The following is a 22,620-nucleotide window of genomic DNA, read 5'->3' on the forward strand; positions in this document are numbered from 1 at the left end:
TGCGTGGCCTGCGCCCCTGCGCTCTGGCGGTCTAATTGTCTAGTTCTAAAAACAACCTGTAACAACACTATAACAACAGCCTCTCTTTGCTTGCAAGTTGCAACTTGCTTGGTGTAATCAACAACTTTTGAACTTATTTCCGTGTAACACGACATGTGCGTATTGTGCGTGAAGAAACAAGTGCTTCAAATAATCAAGAGGAGAATTTTTTTTTCAGGATCCCAACATCATACGGTTGATTCCTCTTATTCTACTCTTGCTCCCTCACTACTTGGAGTTGTCTTGCCTCGTCTTGTTTATGAAGATTTGCAATAGGTAGCCGAGCTTCTGATATTCATCATTCTTCCGCTGAACCCTGAGCAACTCCTCGTGAAATGGTAACTGCCACTCATATCATTTTTGTAACAGTTTTTAGCGCTAGGATCATTGCAGAGTGACCATTCACTCACTTGTGCAGTATCAGCTGCCTATTTTAATAAGATGCGCAATTGAAAGAAACGGCCTCGCTGAAAGTTAATCGTCTAGGCTCTACTCCACTAGTTGGCTTAGCTATTACTGTGAGGTATGAAGGTCTATGATCTCTCCAGTCTCATACCCAGATCACCCAGTTGCTTCTCTAACGGACAGCTATGTGCGAAGTGTGAAAGATGACGACGGGAAGCATGACCCAAGTAGCATTTTGCAACGAAAAAATTGCAATTTAAATGAAATAAAATTTCCAGATGATTTCAACTTTCTTGCAAGAAAATTGCAATTATTTTACAACATCTGACCCCCTCATTGTAAAAAAGTTGCAATTTTTTTTTTGCAAAGAAATTTCAATATTGACGACCTTTAAATTTCAACCCCTAAATTTTCCGGGGAAATTATAATAATTCGAACCCATGCTTACCTAATGTCCTACGACGTTTAGCAGCATAAAATACCGGACGCCCTTGAGTGGGCTTGAACCCGACCCGCGAATGCCATAGCGGAGCACTCTTCCACTGAGCTACAGGGAGCTGATGATGAGCAGGGTTGAAATCACGCCTGTTAAGGCTGTTATCGCATGCATTGCGTCAGTGCGTGGCTCAACATTCATCATAGATTTGATTAACGCCGTTTTTCTCAGGCTTCTTTCTTTTGCCTATTATTTATTTTTTTTCGTGTTATTTATTTTTTTCATATTTTTTTTGTCTGATTTTTTTTTCGATATCACGTAATAGGTACTCACACTAAATTTACACCGGTGTAAATTACACCACATACTAACTTGAGAACTTAAAAATATTTTCAAAAAATATTTTTAAAATATTTTCAAAACTTTCTTAAGGAATATTTTTAATATGCATGTTTACAGGCAATATTTTTGAATTATTTTAAAAATATTTTTTGTAAACATTTTCAAAATATTCCTTTAAAATGTTTTAAAAATATTTTGAAAATATCTTAATTACAATATTGCCATGAAAATATTTTGATAAAGGTGACAATATTTTCAAAATATGTTGGGCTATATGGGTTAGGTGAGACATTTAAGTCGAAAAAACTTTAAAACAACTAGAGAATTGGATGCCAGGCACATGGCGTGAATTTGTTACAACATGATTGCACCGAAATTGCAGTCTTTATAGTGCCTTGAAAAAGAAGGTTAGGCAACAAGCATAATCTACATTTCTTGCAAACTTATTGCAATAAAATTGCAACTTTTTAAGCGCCTTCAAATGAACGTATAGGCAACAAGCAAAAATTGCAATCAACTCACAATCCATTGCAATGAAATTGCAATCCATGCTACTTGGGGAGAAACGGAAATAATTATGACTAATAATTTAGCTAAATTTCAGGAATTCTACTCGATTTACTACGAAGTAAGAAGGTGGAGATATGGTGCTGGGTCCACACCATTTCTCGGGGAAACCAAAGCCAAGAAGTTTCAAAAATTATAATTAGAGTCAAAAATAAAACTTTTTAACTCTAATGAGTACCAGTTCAAAACTGAAAGGGGGGGGGAGAGAATGTTCAGCTCAGGCAGTTTGCATTGGAATATCAAGTCGGAGTCATGGCGAGAGATCTATACCGGTTTGGGTCTTTTTAGACCTCATCAGCAGAACACACACTCGTCAGTGAACCCAACTTAACATGCCTCAAAATCCAAGACGGCATCAAAACACTGTCATGGATATGACCTTGATGCGGGCTGTCCTTGTGGTGCAGGCCCCCAGGTGCATGCTGCATGCGCCTATATTATAAATCCAGCTCTGAATATAGGATGGCCGGGGCGTCCCACTTTGAGGGTCACTTCCGAATTTTGATGATGATACCCTCTAAATAGGTGACCCCACTTATAAAAATAAGATTTCACTGAAGAAAAAAATTCCAACAATTTTTTTCAGGGTTGCGCACGGCCAGCCCCGCCCCCCACCCTCAGCCTTGGGCTAAATTCTACATTTTGTCCATTTTGACGATTTTTTTTTACAACATTAGTATCGAGCTTGAGCTTCAAAAATCTATCAGTAAGAGCATATGTTAGGGTACTTTAAAGAAAAATTATTGTACACGTCATGCATTTCCGTTTTTTTACATAAACCCTTAAAATCGGCTAGAAACGCAAGACTTTCAAGATTTTGTATATTTGTCTTATGACGATTTTTTCAGCTGACAAAGTTAAATTAAACAAGAAACGTACCATTAATTGCATCCTGATACTCATTTTGACCAAAATTCATACTTCCTTTAATGTTTTTCAGTGAAATCTTATTTTTATAAGTGGGGTCAAGTATTTAGAGGGTACCATCATCAAAATTCGGATGTGACCATCAAAGTGGGATACCCTAATTTGCCGCCTCTGTAAATGATTGTCAGTTACATACTTCCTGTTGAATAAGTGCCACTCTGAAAGACTGGTAGTTGTAGTACCATCCAGTTTCGCAACTATTTTGCTTTAATCTCCGTATAGTTAGGATATCAGAATGTGCCAAAGTGCTTTTACTTAGAATTATGATTTCTGAACGGCGCACTTCAAAGTAAAACAATTCCAGTTGTGTTTAATATTTTTCTGGCATTTTTGAGACAAAACGTTTGAATTTTTTTTACAGTGTCAGGTTATCACAGATGGTCACATTAGCATACCAACTCAACACTGAATCAGCATCCCTTTTATTTGTGATCTATACCAGTCCAGTCACTCTCTAGGTCTCCTGCAAATTTCTCTTCTTCATTCATCTCTGCCACAGCATTGATGTTGGGAGTCTTAATAACAGGTAAATTCCGCCTGTCTTTTTCAATTGAATCCTTTTGGAAAAGTCTTAATTGATTAAGATTTAATTAATTAATAAAAATTGGACACAGCACAAAATGAAGCCCCACAGCGCATGTTTTCACATCAAAATGTAATGCAGAACATGTTGGATGTATTGAAAACTTCCAAAATTAACTCCTAAAGTAAGAATTAACATTCATAGTTTACATAATAAATGATAAATTCAAACTTTCCATCCCCCAAAAAAACGATAATCAATGTAGGTCGAATCAATCATTAAAAATTACCTTTGCAGTAAGTAAATAACTAGAGCTTGAAATCATAATCATTTTCTTCCTCTTCAGATACGAGACATCTTTAATTTTGTCAAACGAAAGTCAGTTCACAGGGAATTCTTCCGTAAAACATATGGAAGTTAGTGTAGTACTCACTTTAACTTGAGCCAACTCTGGTTGTTTTTGTGAATGACAAGTGTGAATTATTGTGTGTACCTACACTGAAAAAAATGGATTGCTGATTTAACAATTCAGTTGTTAAAAAAATGACTGCAATGTTTTAAATGTACATTTTACAATATTGGAGAGCTACTTTAACCACGGGGATGGTTAAAAGTAGCATATTTTGTTGCTATAGTAGCATTTTTTTGTTGTAAAATCTACATCGAAACATTGCAGTCACTTCCTTTAAGAACAAAATTGTTAAATCCGCAATTTAATTTTTTCAGTGTAGGAACAGTTATGGTTTATGAGTTTGCTTTTGTAAGTCTTAGTGTATTCATTTTATTCTACGTACAGTTTGGATAAAGAAACAAATATTGTGTTGCATATTTTGTACCCTGTTTAATGGTTTCTTATATAGGCCTATCAGTCATTTTCAGTTTAATGAATTGCTGAAATTAAGATAAAAAACTATGCCTTAGTAGCTGTTCATTTTAGAGATTCAATGACAGAGAGAAAACCACGGAGGATTATCTGATTTTTATTTCAGATTTCCTACAAATACATGGATCCATTGTCATTCAACTGCATCCAGTAGAATGAAAGTAAGCAAAATTCTCCCTGCTCACAACAAAAACAAACAAAGGAACGGAAAAACAACGACAAAATTTAACTGACACAACTCTGAATGTCAACATTCGAAAACTCAAATTTAACAAGTAAACGAAAAGCCTGAGTTTTTTATTGTCAATTTAGAAGTTTTGTTAGTTTCTGTAAATGTTGTCTTTCTTTTGGTGAGGAGGTGTGTCAGTAGTCAGTTTTGTATGATGCTCTTGTAACAATTTCCCTAAGTTTATACACTATTTGGACTACATTTTGCAATTTGGAACTATAGATTCTGGCCTAGTTTAAAAACAATGTATGTGCCATTAGTTTCCCCATGCACATAAGTGTTTTTTTCAGACGAGCCAGAATTTATAGGTCCAAATTGCAAAATGCAGTCCATTTCTCCTTTTTAGTTGGCACATCATTGAGGTTGTTATATTTGGACGTAGTACAACAGTAACGCGCTAAGTCTCATTTCGGAAGAAAAAATGGGTTAAGAGTAGTTTTGAATTCAATTAGTCATCAATTATCTCCCATTAAAAATTCAAAGCTCAGAAGAAATATTTTGAAGATGAAAATAGTCATCCTTTGTCTTTCAAATTCAGTTTAATGAAGGGATAAAACTAGGTACAAACTCATTCTTATGGCACATTATTCCTTTTTGTTTATTTTAGATTTCAGATTTTGTTGTTTCAATTTCCTGAGCTTTGCGCAGCATAACCATGTTCTTATCGGTTTCTATTATGCAGAGAAGAACGTAGTAACAGTTTTCTGATCATCACTGCTGCTGTAGGACTCATGGTTTTCAGCCTATAAGAGTGAGTATCTCTAGCCATAAAACTCTCAACGCCAAAATTCAAAGATTGTAGAATTGAATACCTAATGCATGAACTCTAATCCACCTCCTGAAGTCAGAACCAGTTTTTTTTTTGTTTCCATTTTTACTTTTTATATTTTTTTTGTGTACAGAAGACTTTTTTCCCCCTAAAGTCAAGAATTTTGAAATTTTAACTCTATAGTGAACATAATTCAATTCAGTGCTATTTGAAATCATGAAGAATATTTCTGTAACCAAGACGGTATGTTCAAAAATTTTCATCTCATGGAGGTTATTCACAGAAGTCAAACCGCCAAATTTTGACAAAGCCCCATTTTAAACCCAAAAATAGGTAATTATTCTAATGATTGTAACAAACTTAGTTATCGATGAAATATTTTCAAAGAGATTTCGTCAGCTTAGAATATCGTTTGATGTTAAAGCTATGTTTTACAAGCCAAATTTTCTTATTTGAACTTATTTCCTTGATATCTTTAGGGTCTTGAGCATACGCACAGTAACAAGGTGCTTCAAATCTTTGTTAAAGTGATAACCCGGATAAGTACTTTCAGGAACTGCCAATCACAGTAATCAGTAGTGCTTGCAATGAATCATTTGCAGAAATTAAAATGAGATTTCTGGATATGTCGTTGGAGTGTCTCCTAAATTATAGTTTTTCAGCTGCAGACTCACTAAAATTTGCCAAGTACGTACTTGTATTAGGAAGCTGATAGTTTTTGAAACAACTTTAGGTGATTTAAATCAGGTGAAAGGATCATGGATGCCCGAAACGAGAAACTCCTAGCACTTTTTCATACTCGCAAAAAAAAATTTGTTGCTCAGTACAAACAATTTTTTAGATCTTTTTCAAAAGCGAAAAGTTTTTACTTTTATGTTTTAACAGAATTAATAAGCGCAGTCTCTGTAAATAAAACAGATGCTTTTGAAAGGCTCTGTGATGTAATAGAATTTGTGAGCATCAACAATGATGCAACGCAAGCATATCTTAAAGACCCAGAAAATCCCTTAAGTGGCACTAATTTAGTAATTCTAGCTTGTAAATATAACAAACCAGAAATTTTGAAACTCTTGTTTGGACAGTGCCTGAAAGTTCTGAATATATTGGATGGGATGGAAGTTCCTCAACTAGATTACGCAGAGAAAGAGGGTCACAGTGCCTTGTATTATGCTATTAGTTCAAATAACATTATTCTCCTGACTGTTCTTTTTGAGCAATCTTCGAGCACAGTTCCCAGTTTCAACTCTAGAAAGTTTGATGAGGTTTTCTCCAGAGCTTACAGAGAATTAAAATTAAAGAGGGTCCCTCTATCTCGTGAAATGGAATCATATGTTGAAAATAAGTTGTTGGATCTGCGGTTTTTTTCTGAAAATTCAGTGCAAGTTGAGCATACTGAAAATTACTTGAGTAATATCATAAAGCGAATTGAATTAGTGGTTGAAAATATTTTTTCATTGAATGAGGAATATTCTGAAGCAAATGTGGATGATAAATTTATACTTATCGCAAAATTTATTGCACGTAACATTTATGTACTGAAGCGGCAACTGAAATCAACTTATAGGAAATTACCGTGGGAGGAAATTGAATTTTGCTTGATCTGTTTTGTATCCTGTCAAGAGAAAAAACAAGAACTCAACATTCTTTATAGTCTCACCTTAAATAAAAGCAAAATATTAAAATACCTCAAAAGTTTTGCTCTAAAATTAAAAGATGAAAAATTTACTGAGGATCATATCGACATCTGCAAACTTGCCGTTCTTCCTAACTTAAAGCGTTATCAAGTGATCCAAGAAATCATTCAAAACAGTCCTGAATTTGAAAGCTTATATGATGATTACAAGAAAGTGCGGAATATCACCTCTTTAAGGAAAATAAGTTTCTTTGTAACACTAGCAGTGTCTGCTAATCCTGAAGAGAGAGAAGCTGAGCTATTAATTGCTAGAGCTTTGCAAGTTATGGGCGAATATTTTAAAAATACTTTGGAATCCCCCAAGTTATCCGACACAGTGAGTGAGCTTTTGTTATCATCACTATCAAGGAACACAAGAAAAATTATCATAGATTTACGAAATGCATTGTCGCATTCATATTCTCTAGCAAAGCGAACTAAGATTGAAAAAAAAGGTGACAGAGATTTTTTTGCTGGAATCCAGAAGGATTTAAAAATTATATTACATCAAGTCAATGATTTTCTTATTCATAATCAGGCTGAATGTTTTGAGTTATTCTTAAGGAAAGTTTCTGTTGCTAAATGCAAAGATGATTTGCAAGAAGTTATAGAGACATTAAGTTGGGAAAATTTCAATCAAATGATTCCTCAAAATCCTGAAATCTTAAAACTCAAAAAACTTGAGGAACTGATGGAAGGATTACGCAGTTATGCAACGGATCTAACTAGTTTTGAAAAAGGATTGTTCAAAGAAATAGAAGAGTATTTGGCACCTTTAAGTACTCAATCAGAAGCTATATTCTCTGGTCATTTAATGAGATTCAATGCAGTAATTAGCACAATCATTATTCTAAAGCATGAGAAAGTTGATTCACAACTTTTCAACAAGTTAAAGTTGGGTGCCTTAACATTTTTAAACAACGTCGATTTAAGAATAAAACCAAACATTTTGAAAGCAGCCATCGATAGGTCATTGGCAATTTTCAGGAGTGTTAAACCAAGGGTGAAGATTGAAGAATTTGAAAAAATTCATATGTTAGAGTTGAAATTATTTCATCTTGCAGAGATTGCTATCGATGATGTTGAATGGATCAAAAAACTTAGAGAAGAACTGATCAAAAAAGATGTTTTGTATTCGACTGCTACTGAAAAAGTGACTGCAGATGCAATAAAATTTGAATACAGTGATAGACTTACGTCAAAGATCAAGGAACTACGAAGCATTTTAAAGAGAAGTGGTTTGGACGGGAAGATAGTTAAGAACTTTTCTCAGAAGCAACTACTGCTACTTCCTGTGATAGAGATGCTTGTCTTGGATATAATGTCAATTTTAGTCAGTGCGAAAAAGTGTTTGGAGAAGAACACCTTTCTCATGGATGAAAATGTCCCTCTACTGATTGGAAAATGCTTACGTGATCATTTAGCACATAATAATGCCACAGTTGATTTGATTTTGGATGACCCAGATCTGTCTGTTGTCCTCAATGCGAAGAAACTCGCTAGTATTGAAAATTTGATTAATTGTACAAGTAAAGTTGGTAAATTTATGGTAGAAAATCCCTTCACACTAAGAGACAAGCACAATCAAGAGCTGAATATCATTACGAATCAAGAAAAAATGTTCTCTGCTCTCGTCAAAGGAAATACAGAATTATTTGAAAATTGTCTCAAAGAAGGATCAGATATCCGTTCAAGGAGTAATAATCTTTCAACAGCAGTGCATTTTGCCTGTAAAGGCTCAAATCTTGAGGTTTTACAATCTCTTTTAAAACAGAACTTGAGCCCAAACACGAGAAATATTGATGGCCAAACTGCTCTTCACATGGCAGCACAGCACGGAAATCATAATGTCGTGCTTTTCTTGTTAAAAGAAGTCAAATTAAAAGTTGATGACATCGATAACTTTGGAAGAACGCCATTGCACCTAGCTGCCAAAAATGGTCACTTAGATTGTGTCAAAGTTTTATTGAGGAATAATGCCAGTACTTTAGTTGAAGATGGCCAGAGGTTCTCTCCATTACTTCAAGCAGTCAGAAATAAGCATTTAGCAGTAGTCAAAATTCTGATGGAAACAAAGAGAAACGTTAGTATCAACTCATCTTCTTCTGATGGTTATACCTTGTTACACTATGCTGCAGGAGGTGGATCTCTTGATTTGGTTAACTTTTTGCTGCTTAATAATGCCAATGTTAATGCTCAACATGATTATGGTGAGGCCCCATTGCACTTAGCGGCAAGTAATGGTCATTTGAATGTGACCAAGGCTTTGATTCAAAAAGGAGCTGATGTGAACTGTAGAACCATCCAAGGTTTTACTCCTTTACACAGTGCAGTAATATCCGGGCATGAGACAATAGTGAGGGTTTTGTTGCAACATGGTGCAAATCCAAACATATGTGTATTTGATGAAGCAAAGGCTTACACACCTCTACATTTTGCAGCGGAACAAAACTGTAATGGAATCCTTTGTGCATTACTAGAGTATAAAGCTAATGCTGATATTCCTACTTTGACCGGTGAAACTCCATTATCTATTGCCGCAAAATTTGCTTCCCTAAAAATCGTTTCAACTCTCCTCAAACACGGCGTTGACATCCAAGCTTCAACTAAAGTTAATCCCTTGCATTATGCATCTGCTAGAAGCCATATTAAAGTCACTGAATTGTTAATAAAAAGTGGAATTGATGTAAATTCCAAAGATGCCAGTGGAAGAACACCATTACATACTGCTGCACATTTCGGTGATGTAGACATAGTCAGACTTTTAATAAAACACAAAGCTATGGTAAATACTCAGTGTGTCAGTGGTTTTACCCCATTACATCTAGCTGTGGTGTCTGGAAATATTGCTATCATTGATGTTTTAATAAGAAATGGAGCTGACGTTAACATTAAGAATAGCGATGGAACCACAGCAATTCATTTTGCAGCGTTGAATGGATGCCAGGAAGCAGGCAGTATTCTAATTAGTAATAATGCTGACATAAACATAAAAACAAACAATAATACTGCACCTTTGCAGACTGCTATTAAGGTAGGGCACCTAAACATAGTAAAGCTTTTTTTTAATGTGAGCAATGCCAATAAGGCGGAATATTTTAATGAATTAGGAGCCTTACACCTTGCCGCTGAAGTGGGCAACAAAGAAATAACAGAATTTTTAATAGCAATCGGGGCAAGTGTTAATTTGAAATTTCGCAGCCATGGACCATTAATCCATGCCGTGAAATGTAATTGTGTGGAAATTGTGGAGTTACTTCTTGACCATGGGGCCAATGTCAATGAAAATAATGGTGAACCCTTGTACCTTGCAATCGACTATGGTTTCAAAGATGTCTTTGAGATTCTTTTGAAAAATGGGGCCCAACCTGATAGGAAAATAAGTGGGGATGCCACCTTGCTACATTTTGCTGCAAATAAAGGAGATGCAAGAATGGTGATTGCGTTAATTAATAGAGGAGCTAAAATTAATGCTTTAGATGCAAGAGGTGAAACGCCATTATTAATAGCATCCATGAGAGGTCACGTAGAAGTTGTTAAGGCTTTAATCATAGAAAAGGCCGATACAAATATTTCTAGTGATGTTGGTACTCCATTACATGTAGCTATAACTTGTGGCCACCTAAAAGTCGTCGAAATTCTGTTGAAGAATGGGGCTAAAACTAACCTCAAAGATCCTAGGAATAGAACTCCATTAGAACTAGCTATTATTGGATGTAATTCACAGATAGCTCAAATGCTACTCAAACTACCGGAAGGAAATGAAATAGATGTTAATGTTAGAGTTGACCATGGGAGAACATTATTGCATCATGCTGCTTTGCAAGGTAATTTAGAACTAGTGAAGCTCCTGACGGATCATGGATTTGATGTGAATGCTGTGGATGACTCAGGTGCAAAACCTATTCACTGTGGAGCAACTGCAAATAAAAAAGAAACCGTTGAGTTTTTTTTGAACAAGGGACTAAGCATGCATGAAATTGATGCCTTTCGACGGACTCCATTACACTATGCTGCTGCAAAAGGTAGCATAGAAGTCACGAATCATCTCATTACTCGAGGAGCAAACATTAATTCTGAAGATGTTGATGATTTAAAACCTATACATGTTGCAGCTGCTAACAATCATAAAGAAATTATAAAAATCCTTTTAAGGAATGGATCATCTTATTGTGCTATGGATAAGTTTAAAAAGAAACCTCTTGAGTACTCTTTAAATGAAGAAGTCAAAGGTTTGCTGTTATCTACCGAGAAATTATTTGATTGCTTAAAACAAAATAATCTTTCAGAACTTGCAACTTTGGTTAAGGCAGGGGCTTGCGTCGATTTGATACATCCCCAATTTGGAACTCCTTTACACTATGCTGTTTGGAAAGGTTATGACAAAATTGTCGAGTGTCTTTTGGAAAATCATGCCAATCCAAATACAGTCACGGAAAAAGGTTTTACCCCCCTGCACTATGCTGCTAAGTACTCTCGCTCACAGTCGGTTATCAGTTTACTGCACAAGGGTGCAATGTATAACTTTGCTTCCAATAGTGAAAAATTGCCTCTGCATTTTGCCAAAGATGTTAAAATTATGTGGCTTTTAAAAATGATCGACCACGCCTTCAGAAGCGTGAAAAATGGTAATGTTCAATTTTTGTGTGATATCAAGAAAGTAACCGATAAGGAAATTGTGAAAGCGATAATGCAAGCATGTAATGAAGAAAACCGCACTCTAATAGTGGTTGCCATTCACCATAAATTTCCTTTGGTAAAACAGTTGAAAGAGGTATTTCAATTTTCTGGGTCCATCGAAGCTGTCAGGCAGTTGATTCATTCCAAAAATGAGAGCGCTCGCAGTGAAAGTATGTTAGAAAACCTTTATGAAAATAGGAGAGATATTTTAGGAGAGGACAGCCCAGGCACTTGGGATGTGCAGGTACTGATGGCTGAACTGAAGTGCACACAAGGGCACTATCAAGAGGCTATGAACATTCTGAATAATGTCAACAAAAAGCAAATAGAAATGCTAGGCAACAATAGTGATGATACTCTGCTGTCAAGGAGAATGATAGCATTAGTATTGTCTAAATCAGGAGATTTCGAAAAATCATACACAATTTTTCAGGAAATTTATCTCGCTAGGAAAAGAATCTCAGGACCGAATCATTTTGACACCTTAGATGCTTTATTCGATGTGACTGCAACTTTGGGTAATTTAGGGAAGTGTGAGGAAGCTTTCAGAAATTTTCAGACAATATTTGAATTTAGAAAAAAACTTGTGGGCGAAAACCACGAGGCTACTTTATTCGCAAGAAGTAATATGGCAGCTACTTTAGCAAACCTAAAAAAATTCGAAGAGGCATTAGAAATTTTTAAAGAAGTTCATGCGAAAAGAAAAATCGTTCTTGGCATTCATCATCGTGAGACTGTGAGTACCCTGCAAAACATTGCACAAATGTACCTTTCTCTAAAGAAATATCGCAACGCCTTAAATGCTCTCGAAGAGGTCTTCAATATTCAAAAAGATAAGTTAGGGCCTAATCATTATGATACCTTATATTCTCAAGCTGCTATCGCTGAAACTTTATCTTTACAAAACAAGTTCCATTCCTCTCTGAAAATCTCAAAAGAGGTACTAGAGCGGAGTAAGGCTCTTTATGGACTCGATCACCCGCTTGTAATCAAAGTATCAACAAAAATTAAGGAAACCAATCTGCGGTTGAGGATGGAAGGCATAAATATTACAGAGCAGAAAAATATATACATTGCAGCCTCTGAAGGAGACTTGAGGACTGTCGAGAGACTTCTGTACACCGGAGTAGGTGTCAACGATAAAGATGCTGAAGGCAGATCACCTTTACATTATGCAATTAATAATGGACATTTTACCGTTGTAAAATTTCTACTAGAAAACGAAGCTGATCCGACTCTTACTACTAACAAAGGCAATTCTCCGTTGCACACTGCTGTAGCAAAAGGTGATAAAACAGTCGTTGAAATTTTATTTCAGTATGTCCCCGAAAATAAATTAAATCATTTCATCAATCTCAAAACAACCGCTAGTGGTAATTCAGCTTTACATATTGCGACCAGAAATGGTAATTTGGATGTTGTTAAATCTTTATTGAATCATGGTGCAAAGTACAGCATTAAAAATCAAGAAAATAAAACACCCCTTGATGTATCTACAAATCGGACTATTTCCGCACTTTTAGAAGAAATCGAGGGTTTGTTTGAGGATGCCGTGAAAGGCACCACCGAAATCGTCGGAAAATTGAAAGCAATGAATGCAGATGACTTTAAGGTAGTGACAAATGCTCGTAATCATTCAGGGCATACACTCTTTCAATTAGCGTTCCAGGCAGCAAAAAAACATGAATATATTGTGAGTCAATTTTTGGGGATGTATTGTTCCAATGCGTCATCTAAGTAGTCTTATCTAGTACAGAATTTCAACATTCTCAAGGACAAATGTGTTTTTAGCTCTTATTTTTTTTTAAAAAAAAAGTCAAGAAACAAAAACATTCCTATTAGCCATTACAAATTAAAAAATTTCTATTTGCCGTGACATCTCGTATTTTGAAGGTGGTAGTCATAATTTTTTTATTGTTGCAAAAATGAATAAGCTCAGTTGTGCTGTTCATCATGTTTCCCCTTTTTTATCAATTATTTTTAAGTACCTGCCTTTTACATGTCTATGTGTGTATTGAATGTTATTGCATGGAAAGACATGAATTATATTTTTGTTATCCTATCATTTATGTCACTATCTTGTTACGTTTATGTGTTGCGGGATGAATCAAAGGACACAACTAGTACCTGAAAAAATGGGGCAGGAGAAGGGTGGCACAAAAGAAATGAAAAACATAAAGGATTGAAAATTTCAATGAAATATTTCTTGAAATTTCACCAAGCCACGAAAAATATGAAAACTATTAATGACCAAAGTGCAAAACCTCATATCTTCATCACTGTTTCAAAATTTTTGCTACTCTTTTATATATATATAAAGTCGCTTTACAACGCACTCTGGCGTTCTACGACACCCAAACGCCACATATGCCTGTCTTCCCAGAGGTTATCGGGCAACTGACACCGCAACATCTCTTCGTCAACGCCCTGCCGCCAACCCTTTACGGGACGTCCCCGTCGCCTCTTCCCAGGTGGTACCCAATCCAAAACTTGTCTGGGCAACCTCTCCTCCGACATTCTTTGCACATGTCCATACCAGCATAACTGCCTGGACATGACGTCGTGCACGATATCTTTATCAACCTTCATCACCTGGCGAATTCTCTCATTACGGACACGGTCCCGTCTCGAAATGCCGGCAGATCGCCGCCAAAAATCCATTTCAGTTGCCCTCAACATTTCTTGCGTTCTTTTCGTCAAAGGCCACAATTCACTACCATACCATAGAGCACGATACTTTTAACGATGGCGTCATATATCCGGTGCTTGTTTGCCTTTGAGATGCTCTGATCCCAGAGCACCCCGTTCAGCATCGCGATGGCTCTCTTATTACTACTCTTTTATTTTTTCCAAAAGAAACAAGAAAAATCAAGGAAGTTTTTGAGAACTTACGTTAATTAGTTTTCTGAAGAAGACATAAAGTATGACAGGAAGTCTACAACATCGCAAACAGAGATATCTGGTTTCGCTATGGACATGGATATGAAATATATTTTCAGTGGCTCGGTATGTAACTTGCCTTAAAAATCACCAACAAGCTAACACCATAATTTTTTGCATTATTAATTTCATAAAGTATTTTTCATTATCTTTCCAAAATTTCTGAAATTTCATAAAATATTACACATGAAATTTAAAAATCTCATTTCTCTTAAAAAATTGCAACTCTGGAGGAATGCTCCTTCAGTAACTTCCAAGCTATGAAAAGTTGCTGATCATACCAAAATAGAACATCCACAAACCATGGATCCTCATTCTCAGATCAGTTTTTCGGTTAAGTATTTTTAAGAAGTGTCCCCCCCCCCCCCAAAAAAAAAACCAGCATATGTGTTTCTCTGATTTTTCTATCAATTTCCTCTGATATCTTTTTACCTCATTAATCGTTTGATAGAAAAAAAACCAAGATCACAAATGATATTGAACTGAGAATGACTGATGTAATATCTTAAACTAATTAAGGGGAATGTAAACTAATTTTCTCATCAAGTATTTTTCATTTATTATCTTCAGTTTTCGGTCCATATATGTACCATCTCATTGTGCCTAATAAACGAATTTAAATTGTGGCAAGTTTGTTTTATTTTAGTTTCCCACGCAGATTTTTCTGTGTCTCTGCCTTTTACCGTAAATCCTGTTAGAATCCAACTGAGATTGTCCTAGCAGGATGGAAGCGCTTGGTTACTTAACATCAAAAATTCATTACTAGCAATTAGATGAGGGATTGCACTGATAACTGAGTTAAATCGTACGATTTTTAAAACTCTTAAATTCCTCTACCTGTTATTTTCAGACATATCAGTGGCTAAAGTGCGATACCCTCATATCGCCATCTGCAAAATTGCAAATTTCCCGGGCATATTTTACTTTATTTTCTTTATTTTTTTTATTTGTTTTGCGTGTGTGTGAGGGTGAGGGAGGGTGTGTGTGTGGAAAATTGGTCATTTTAATCTCTTGAAAACTTCTTTGATTTTAACTCTCTATCAGGAGGATATTCCTTCAAAATTTTTAATCTTTATAGTTGACTAGTTTCTCTTCAGAAAAATAAAATAGCGGAGATTTTGAAACTCCGCTATGAAGAGACGTGGTTTTGCCTTTTAGCCATTGATAGGTTTCATACGACCGAAAATATGGATGTATGTTATAGGATTGTAATTAATTATCTGAATTGTCAGTTATGAATGAGAACAATAAAAATGCGAGGTGTCTTTGAATATGAGATCCACAACAAGTGGAACCATAGACATGAAAAGTTCTCAACAGTGCCTAATTTTTTCAATTACTCACACTGAATTGCCCCAAAAAATCGACATTTTTTAAAATAGGAGGGGAAAAAGTGCTGGTCCAGCACTAACATAGGATGTTTCTGTCCGTTTGGAAAATGAAGAAAGCCAGGGAAAGTCCGGGACTTTACGGCAACCCAGAAAAATCCGGAATTTAATAGGAAAAGTAAGAGAATTTAGCAGCAAGCACCACGTCAGCTTAGCGGTATAATTAAAAGAAAAAAAATCTTTGTGAAAGTTTAGTTCAAAGGTCAGGGAATTCGGAAATTTTGAAATCAGGGGAAAATCAAGAAAGTCTGTGAATTACAATATTACAAAATTAAGGAAACCTTGTCAAAGCTGTTCCAAAGAAATTTGTGGAGAAAGGAAAGGGGTTGTCCGGCAACATCCATTTGAAACAGCAAGAAAAAGTTTGCTTCTCTTGAATTGCTTCCTGACTCAGATCACAGGATCAAATTGAGCGCAGAGTGTCGTGAAACTCCCCCCCCCCCCCCCCCAAAAATGAGTTAAATTCTTCATTTTGAGAAATTTCCAGATTTTCATCAGTTACCATCTGTTTTTATTCATTATAGTAATTTAAAAAATTACATGAGAAAATTCTCAGAAAAGTGTGGGGGTAGAATATTTCGGATCTTTTAAATGTTGCAATATTTCTGTTACATGGAACTCTCAAATACGAAATTCAAGACAAGATAAAAATTAAAGGAAGATTTAAAAAAATCAGCTTTTAGATTGCTCAAGTTCTTTACATGACTAAATATTGAGTTCGAAAAAAGTAAATCGATGTAAATATATTTGCATTGGGAATGAAAAGGAAAAACCACGTCTGACCAGGGACCAAACTCACCATCGCCTTATTGTCAAGTAAGTGTTGTTTCATCGTCTGCGTTGCAGTCAACACGGCATTTCTAATGTAGGTATACTCAATGTTCATAGCATGGAATTGCATGATTAACGATCCAAGGGGACTTTCAGACAAATTTTTTTCGGTGGGGGAGGAGGGGGGTGGTTGGGAGGCCCAATAACGGAAACTGAAAAGCACGTGTCAATCAGCTACTTTTGAACTATTTTTCGTCACTAACAGCATCGAAATTGAAGGCAATCACTCCTGAGCCTAGCCATATGAGTGATTGTTCAGCACTTTTTGAGGAATGGAGAAGGAAATAAATTAGATCAGCACAAAATATGCTCCCAGGTTTTTCTTTCCTCTTTTCTTTTTTATTTTGCTTCAATAGCAGGTATAAAATGCTATCAAGACAACTTCGATCCTCAACTTTACTAAGGACACTGATTAGAAATAACCAATTAGGGTTACAAGCAAAGATAATGACCAACTTTTGAAAAGAGTCGCAAGCGACTAGCTCTGTGGCTGAGGTTGAAATTAGAATTTTCCTTGTGTGCATGTTCTGCTTATCTAGTTTCTTCTATTGCTCTCAACATTTTCCTCTCATATTAGGTTGATATTGCCTCTAGGACTCTTTGAAAGTTTGAAAATGTCTAAAGCAAAAGTTTTTTTTTTTTTTTTGCTCATCGTAAAAACCCTTTTCATTTAGTCAATTTTATCCGTTGGGAAAATGTTCAGCTCTTGAGTACAACAAAGTCAAGCTGTATCTATCTAGCTTTTCAAAATTATAACAAAAAACATATGAATGGAGAATTTGCACATACAAATTTTATTGCCTCATCTGAGAGTGCTTAATGAGTTGATTTCGTAGTATTTTTCATAATTTTTTTTCGAACACGGGGAATTGTAGAAAAATTGATTATAAAAGAGATAATTTGCCGCCTGGTGACGTCATCTGGCGGAATTTTCCATTTAAACACATGTATTTCAGCAGATTAGGTTATTTTGTCATATTTTTTCCAATAATTGTCCAATTTAGAAATCAAAGATTTCCTCGTTTTCAGTTTTCCCAGAAGTATCATTTTAAACATGAAATTCAGAAAATTTCAGACACCTGCAAATTTTCTATTGTTCATTTATCTCAATTATCACACAGTTCTTACCTAAACAAATTTTTTGGAGTTCAATTTTAGACGCTCTTATCTTCAACAATCTCTGTTTCTTATGTTTCAGGATCCAAAAATCAGAAAACATGGACCCAACACCGTCACATATTGATGAAAATCCTGCAATGGGTCCTACATGCGCAGAAGCCATAGCAAACTTGGAGGCAATCATGAACTCAGCTCAAGACTGCTTACGAAAACTTCAATCCGTCTCCTCTGAAACCCCAACAACTGAAGAATCTCCATCAAAGAAGCAGACATCCTCCAATGAAAGTGTTTCAACTGAATGTGACTCCGGTTTTGGAAGCACTGTTTCAACTTCGAATCTGGGAGAAAATCTCCCAGATTCAAATCAGGAAATGGAAATTTGCGATCAGGAAGCCTTTCTCAAACCTGAAAGAAACACAAATTCTTCCGAGGCCACTGATAATCTTGAACCCTCCTCCACTTCTTTTCCTCATGATGTACCCATGCACTCAACAAATATTCAATGGAATAAAAGTGCTGGAAAGCTAGATGATCCAACCCAACTTATTGCATCTTCAACTCAGACTCCTATAGAGGAAGCTATCTCAAACTACGTAGAAAGACGTTTTGTCCTTGTGGGTTCACCAATGGATAGAAGTTATGAGGTTCGACCGTACCTCAAACTGAGGAAAAACTTAGCCCATCCACGAAAAACATATCTACTCTCTCAATGTTCTCCTGGTAAATTTTCCCCTCAAAAAAACAGTCCTTCAAGACGCACAAGTATTTTGCAGCCGTTATCGGCATCACCCTCCACAGCTGATTATTTTGATCGAAAACACTCTGATTGTTCCTCGTCTCCGCGGAGGTTTGCAAGTGATCTTCCCACTTTATTGAAAACGCCGTTTTCAAGTGATCTGTTCAGTAAAAAGTCTGGGCTTGTTGACAATCTCAAGGAAAAGCAGATAGAAGACAGCAGAGATGCAAGTGCATCTAAGAAAGTTAACCCGGGACCTGTTCCATTTGATAAACGAAAACGGAAACGAAAAACTCCGTTTATCTATTTGAAGAAGTTCACCAAGCCCAAAAAAAACAGCTCAGTCGGAGATATGCTAAGCCCTCCTGAAGAGTACGAGGTAGAATATATTGAGTCCCACAAAATTCTCGAGAATAACGAGTGCATGTTTTTTGTCAAGTGGATCGGATGGGACGCAAGCGATAATACCTGGGAGCCAATCACTAATCTACTCAATTGCCAAGAAAAGCTAGTCGGCTATTTCGAACAACTGCTCAGATCTAATGAGCACAAACAAATATCGCTTCTCCGAAAAAACGCCAACCTAAGAGAATTGAGACAAACCTTATCCCGAACATCCGAAGAAGAACTCAACCAATTGCTATCAACTTACCGCTCTTCACAGGGCATCAAATTGCCTGTCCCAAACAGAGATTTCATAGATAAGGCACTCCTTCTTTTTACCAAACAGCTACCAAAAGAAATGCTAGAACCAATGAAGAAGCGACTTCGCCACGAATTGCTTCTGGAGAAACTCTGTGCCCACCGCAAAGCTCAGCTAGTTTCCCTGCAAGAGTGGGAACTTGAAATCAATTTTCTTGCTCAGAACTCGGCCTTGATCACAGTAGAGAATAATGTAGACTTGGAAGGGCCCCCTCCCAACTTCAACTACATCAACCATTATTTACCCGGTGCTGGGGTTATTATACCCAATGATCCTCCCTTTGGCTGTGATTGTCCTGGCGGATGCACAGTGAGTTCGCAGCTGTGTTGTGGAAAAGAATCCGGCTTTGCTTATGACCAACACGGAAGAATCAAGGTGCCAAGAGGTACTCCTATCTATGAGTGCAATAACCGCTGTACGTGCCCTGTCAAGTGCCGAAACCGTGTTATCCAGCGTGGCCAGCACTACCGTTTGTGCATCTTCAAAACCTCCAACGGTTGTGGCTGGGGCGTTAAAGCCTTAGACGACATCAAAAAGGGTTCTTTCATCACAAAATACGTAGGTGAAGTTGTTACTGCAGAAGAGGCGGCTGTCCGCTCGAACACTGATTCGAAATTCTATCTATTCGATTTAGATTTCAATTGCCCTGATAACTCTCCCTGTCCTTTCACAGTAGATGCCTCAGTCTATGGGAATATTTCCCATTTCATCAATCACTCTTGTGATCCAAATTTAGCAATTTATGCCTCGTGGATCAATTGTTTGGATCCTAATCTTCCGTTGCTAGTATTGTTTGCCATCAAAGATATTCGGAAAGGCGAAGAGCTGTGCTTTTCATATTCCCAGACTGACACATCCAGGAGGAGGAAAGGAGAAGTTAAATGTAGGTGCAATACTGCCAATTGTCGGAAGTACGTATTTTAAATGTTAGCAAAATCTCAGAAGAAATCTTTTTGGGTCTTATTTATAATTTTGCAGAAGAGTGTCATTGAAGAGGCGCTGAAGTTTTTTTAATTTTATATTTTGTCTGCTCATTCAATGTTTTCCTATGTTCTAGAATTCATTCGTAATTTTTACTGCAGGTTTTTTTTATTTTTATTTTAAACGGATCCGTACAAAATTTTATTCCAGTTGCAATACTGCCAACTATGGTTACATATTTTAAATGTCAGGAAAATTTCAGAATGACTCTTTTCGAGTCTTATTTGTAAACTGGTCTTGGAGAAAAGGTACATTAGAGAGGAGCTAAAATTCTCATTGTATATTTTTTCTCTTGGCTGCTCATGTTTTCGACCTACTAAAATTTATGTGTAACTTTTACTGCAGGTTTTAATATTTTTAAATCTACCTTTTAAACAAATCCACACTAAATTACACAGAAAAATTAGTTTGAAAAACTCCAACTCCTCAAAATGCGAAGGAGGTATGATTAAAAATCATACAAGTTGTTCGGAATTTATGAAAATTCGTGAGTTGCCAGCTTACTTGTTAGATATTTTCTCACTCCGGAAGTGCCTTTTCAAACATTTTCAGTGCTTTTGCTGATAATGTGTTCATCATGACGACTCCACCAAGTTCTGACCCGGATATTCAAAATTGCTTGTTCCATAGAACTAATCTTTAAGGTGTTTGCCAGTAAGCAAAACGATGACCAAAGTGCGAAACCACATATCCCTTTGTGACGTTACAGACTTCTCGTGATACTTTATTTTCTGTGAGAAAAAAAAAAAAAAAAAAAAAAAAAAAAAGACAAGAAGGCAACATAATTTCTTAAAAACTTCATCAATTTTTCTCTACTATTGGCAGAATATTATGTATAGATTTCAATCTATATAGTTAGCTTGTTTCTCTTCAAAAAAATAAAATCTTAGAGAAAATTTTGAAACACCGTAATGGAGATACGTCGTTTTGCATTTCGGCCATTGAAACGTAATGGACCATCAGACTTGGAACAAAATTAAGTACCAAAATTGTTAAAATTTTACGCAAAATACAGTGGATGCATTAGTGCTTTACAAAATCTCATTGTAGTGCTTTTTGTGCATTTAACTCACACTGCTCATAAAAAAAAAACCTAAGTATACTCAAGTCAAATCGAAGAATAAACTGATCTCGGTATTGTTAACAGTGGAAGAATATTTTATTGTGCCAATTTTTTTTTTAAACGAGATTAGAGATGCCTTCCATTAGAGGTAAAAGAAAATGTCTGGGAAAGCAAGCTCCTGTCATTAGCCCAATATGTATAGGTTGTTTTCAATGGCTGATCTGACAAAAGTTTAGCTACCATAGTTTTTTCCAAAAGGCAAGTTTGAATATTCATCCGTTCATGATGTAAACCGCAAATGTTATTTCCTCTATTTTAAGGTTCTTTTGGAAGTTTTTGATTTAGTTAACTTGTTTTAGAGGAACTTTTGATAAGGCAATATGTTTTTAAGAGGTTAAATTCTTACCCCATCTTGTAGTTAAATGGTGCGATAATTGTCAGCCAAGTTAAAAAGTATCAAGATCTAGGGGAAAAAATTAGTAAAAGATCCAACTTTTGAGAATTTTTCGTCTTTATTGTTATGCGTATCAAAATAACTGGTAAATATTTAACCAATAACCGGTTAATTGTGTAGCACCAAGATTTTTATTTCGTGCTTTTTTATTTTTTTTCCTAATGTTAGGGTCACATTACCACACGACATTCTTTTAGAACAAGTTTCTATTTTAGTTTTTTACTCCCTTGCCGAAATGATTGAATTAATTTCAATAAATTCATTTAATCTGACCTAGAGCCAGTATTCACTGATGTAGATTATTTAGACCATCGTTTGGGGAAATTATTTGAAATTCTCATCTGTCTTGTTCAAAGCACAAAATTGCCAATTGTAAAAAAGATTGTGAAAGTTAAGTAGTGACAAAATTCTGAATTGAAGAGCACATAACTCAACCTTCGTTAGCTTTTTTGTGAAAATGTTTGCTCCCATCAATCGCCCAAGCGATTCATCTCTTGTTTTGAAACGTTACGAAGGTAAGGGAACGTAAGGATCTTCTTAATGATCTGTATTTTACTTGTTCTAAATATGTGCTCACATTGAAATTAACTGTTGTACGATGTACTTAAAAATGGTCCTGTTAATCAGTTTGACAAAAAGCAAGATCTGTTGATTAGAAGTCTCAGTGGTCAGTTCCTTTTAGTCATTCCATGTAAAAATTTATCATAAATTGTGTATATCTTGTTTAAAATACTAAATGTGTTTTAAATTTTTAATGAAATAAATTGTTTTCTAGTAAAATATAGTTAGTATGAAGTATTATTTTACTGTAAATAACAAATCAATTGAAAATCAAGTGTCTATAAACACAAGTCAGTGAATTGAACACTGAATCAGATAATCTGAAACCTATGTAAGGGGCTTGGAGGACTAGACGCATCAGTGCAGTTTTTT

The 22,620-nt window shown here is 35.8% G+C and overlaps 2 protein-coding genes across 3 annotated transcripts; both read left to right on the forward strand.

Annotated features, from left to right (window-relative positions):
- The first annotated feature begins 102 nt into the window (after nucleotides 1-102).
- Nucleotides 103-20,945, forward strand: LOC109038184 (histone-lysine N-methyltransferase Su(var)3-9). 2 transcript variants are annotated; one of them, XM_019053159.2, is made up of 4 exons: nucleotides 103-377; nucleotides 3,078-3,242; nucleotides 4,959-5,102; nucleotides 17,830-20,945. In XM_019053159.2, the coding sequence occupies exon 4, from the start codon at nucleotides 17,849-17,851 to the stop codon at nucleotides 20,111-20,113; it is 2,265 nt and encodes a 754-aa protein (XP_018908704.2). In that variant the 5' UTR covers nucleotides 103-377; nucleotides 3,078-3,242; nucleotides 4,959-5,102; nucleotides 17,830-17,848; the 3' UTR covers nucleotides 20,114-20,945. The 2 variants fall into 2 exon arrangements, with proteins under 2 accessions (XP_018908704.2, XP_018908705.2); XM_019053160.2 differs by having other exon boundaries at nucleotides 103-315.
- Nucleotides 5,109-14,767, forward strand: LOC109038183 (uncharacterized). Its single transcript, XM_019053157.2, has one exon. The coding sequence runs from the start codon at nucleotides 5,879-5,881 to the stop codon at nucleotides 13,211-13,213; it is 7,335 nt and encodes a 2,444-aa protein (XP_018908702.2). The 5' UTR covers nucleotides 5,109-5,878; the 3' UTR covers nucleotides 13,214-14,767.
- Nucleotides 20,946-22,620: the final 1,675 nt, after the last annotated feature.

The sequence above is a fragment of the Bemisia tabaci genome, chromosome 9 (genome assembly GCF_918797505.1).
Source record: "Bemisia tabaci chromosome 9, PGI_BMITA_v3".
Taxonomy (NCBI): Eukaryota; Metazoa; Arthropoda; class Insecta; order Hemiptera; family Aleyrodidae; genus Bemisia; species Bemisia tabaci.

Bases quoted from the DNA above. Each gene is read 5' to 3' on its own strand.
- LOC109038184 (XM_019053159.2), top strand. From the start codon at position 17,849: ATGGACCCAACACCGTCACATATTGATGAAAATCCTGCAATGGGTCCT.
- LOC109038183 (XM_019053157.2), top strand. From the start codon at position 5,879: ATGGATGCCCGAAACGAGAAACTCCTAGCACTTTTTCATACTCGCAAA.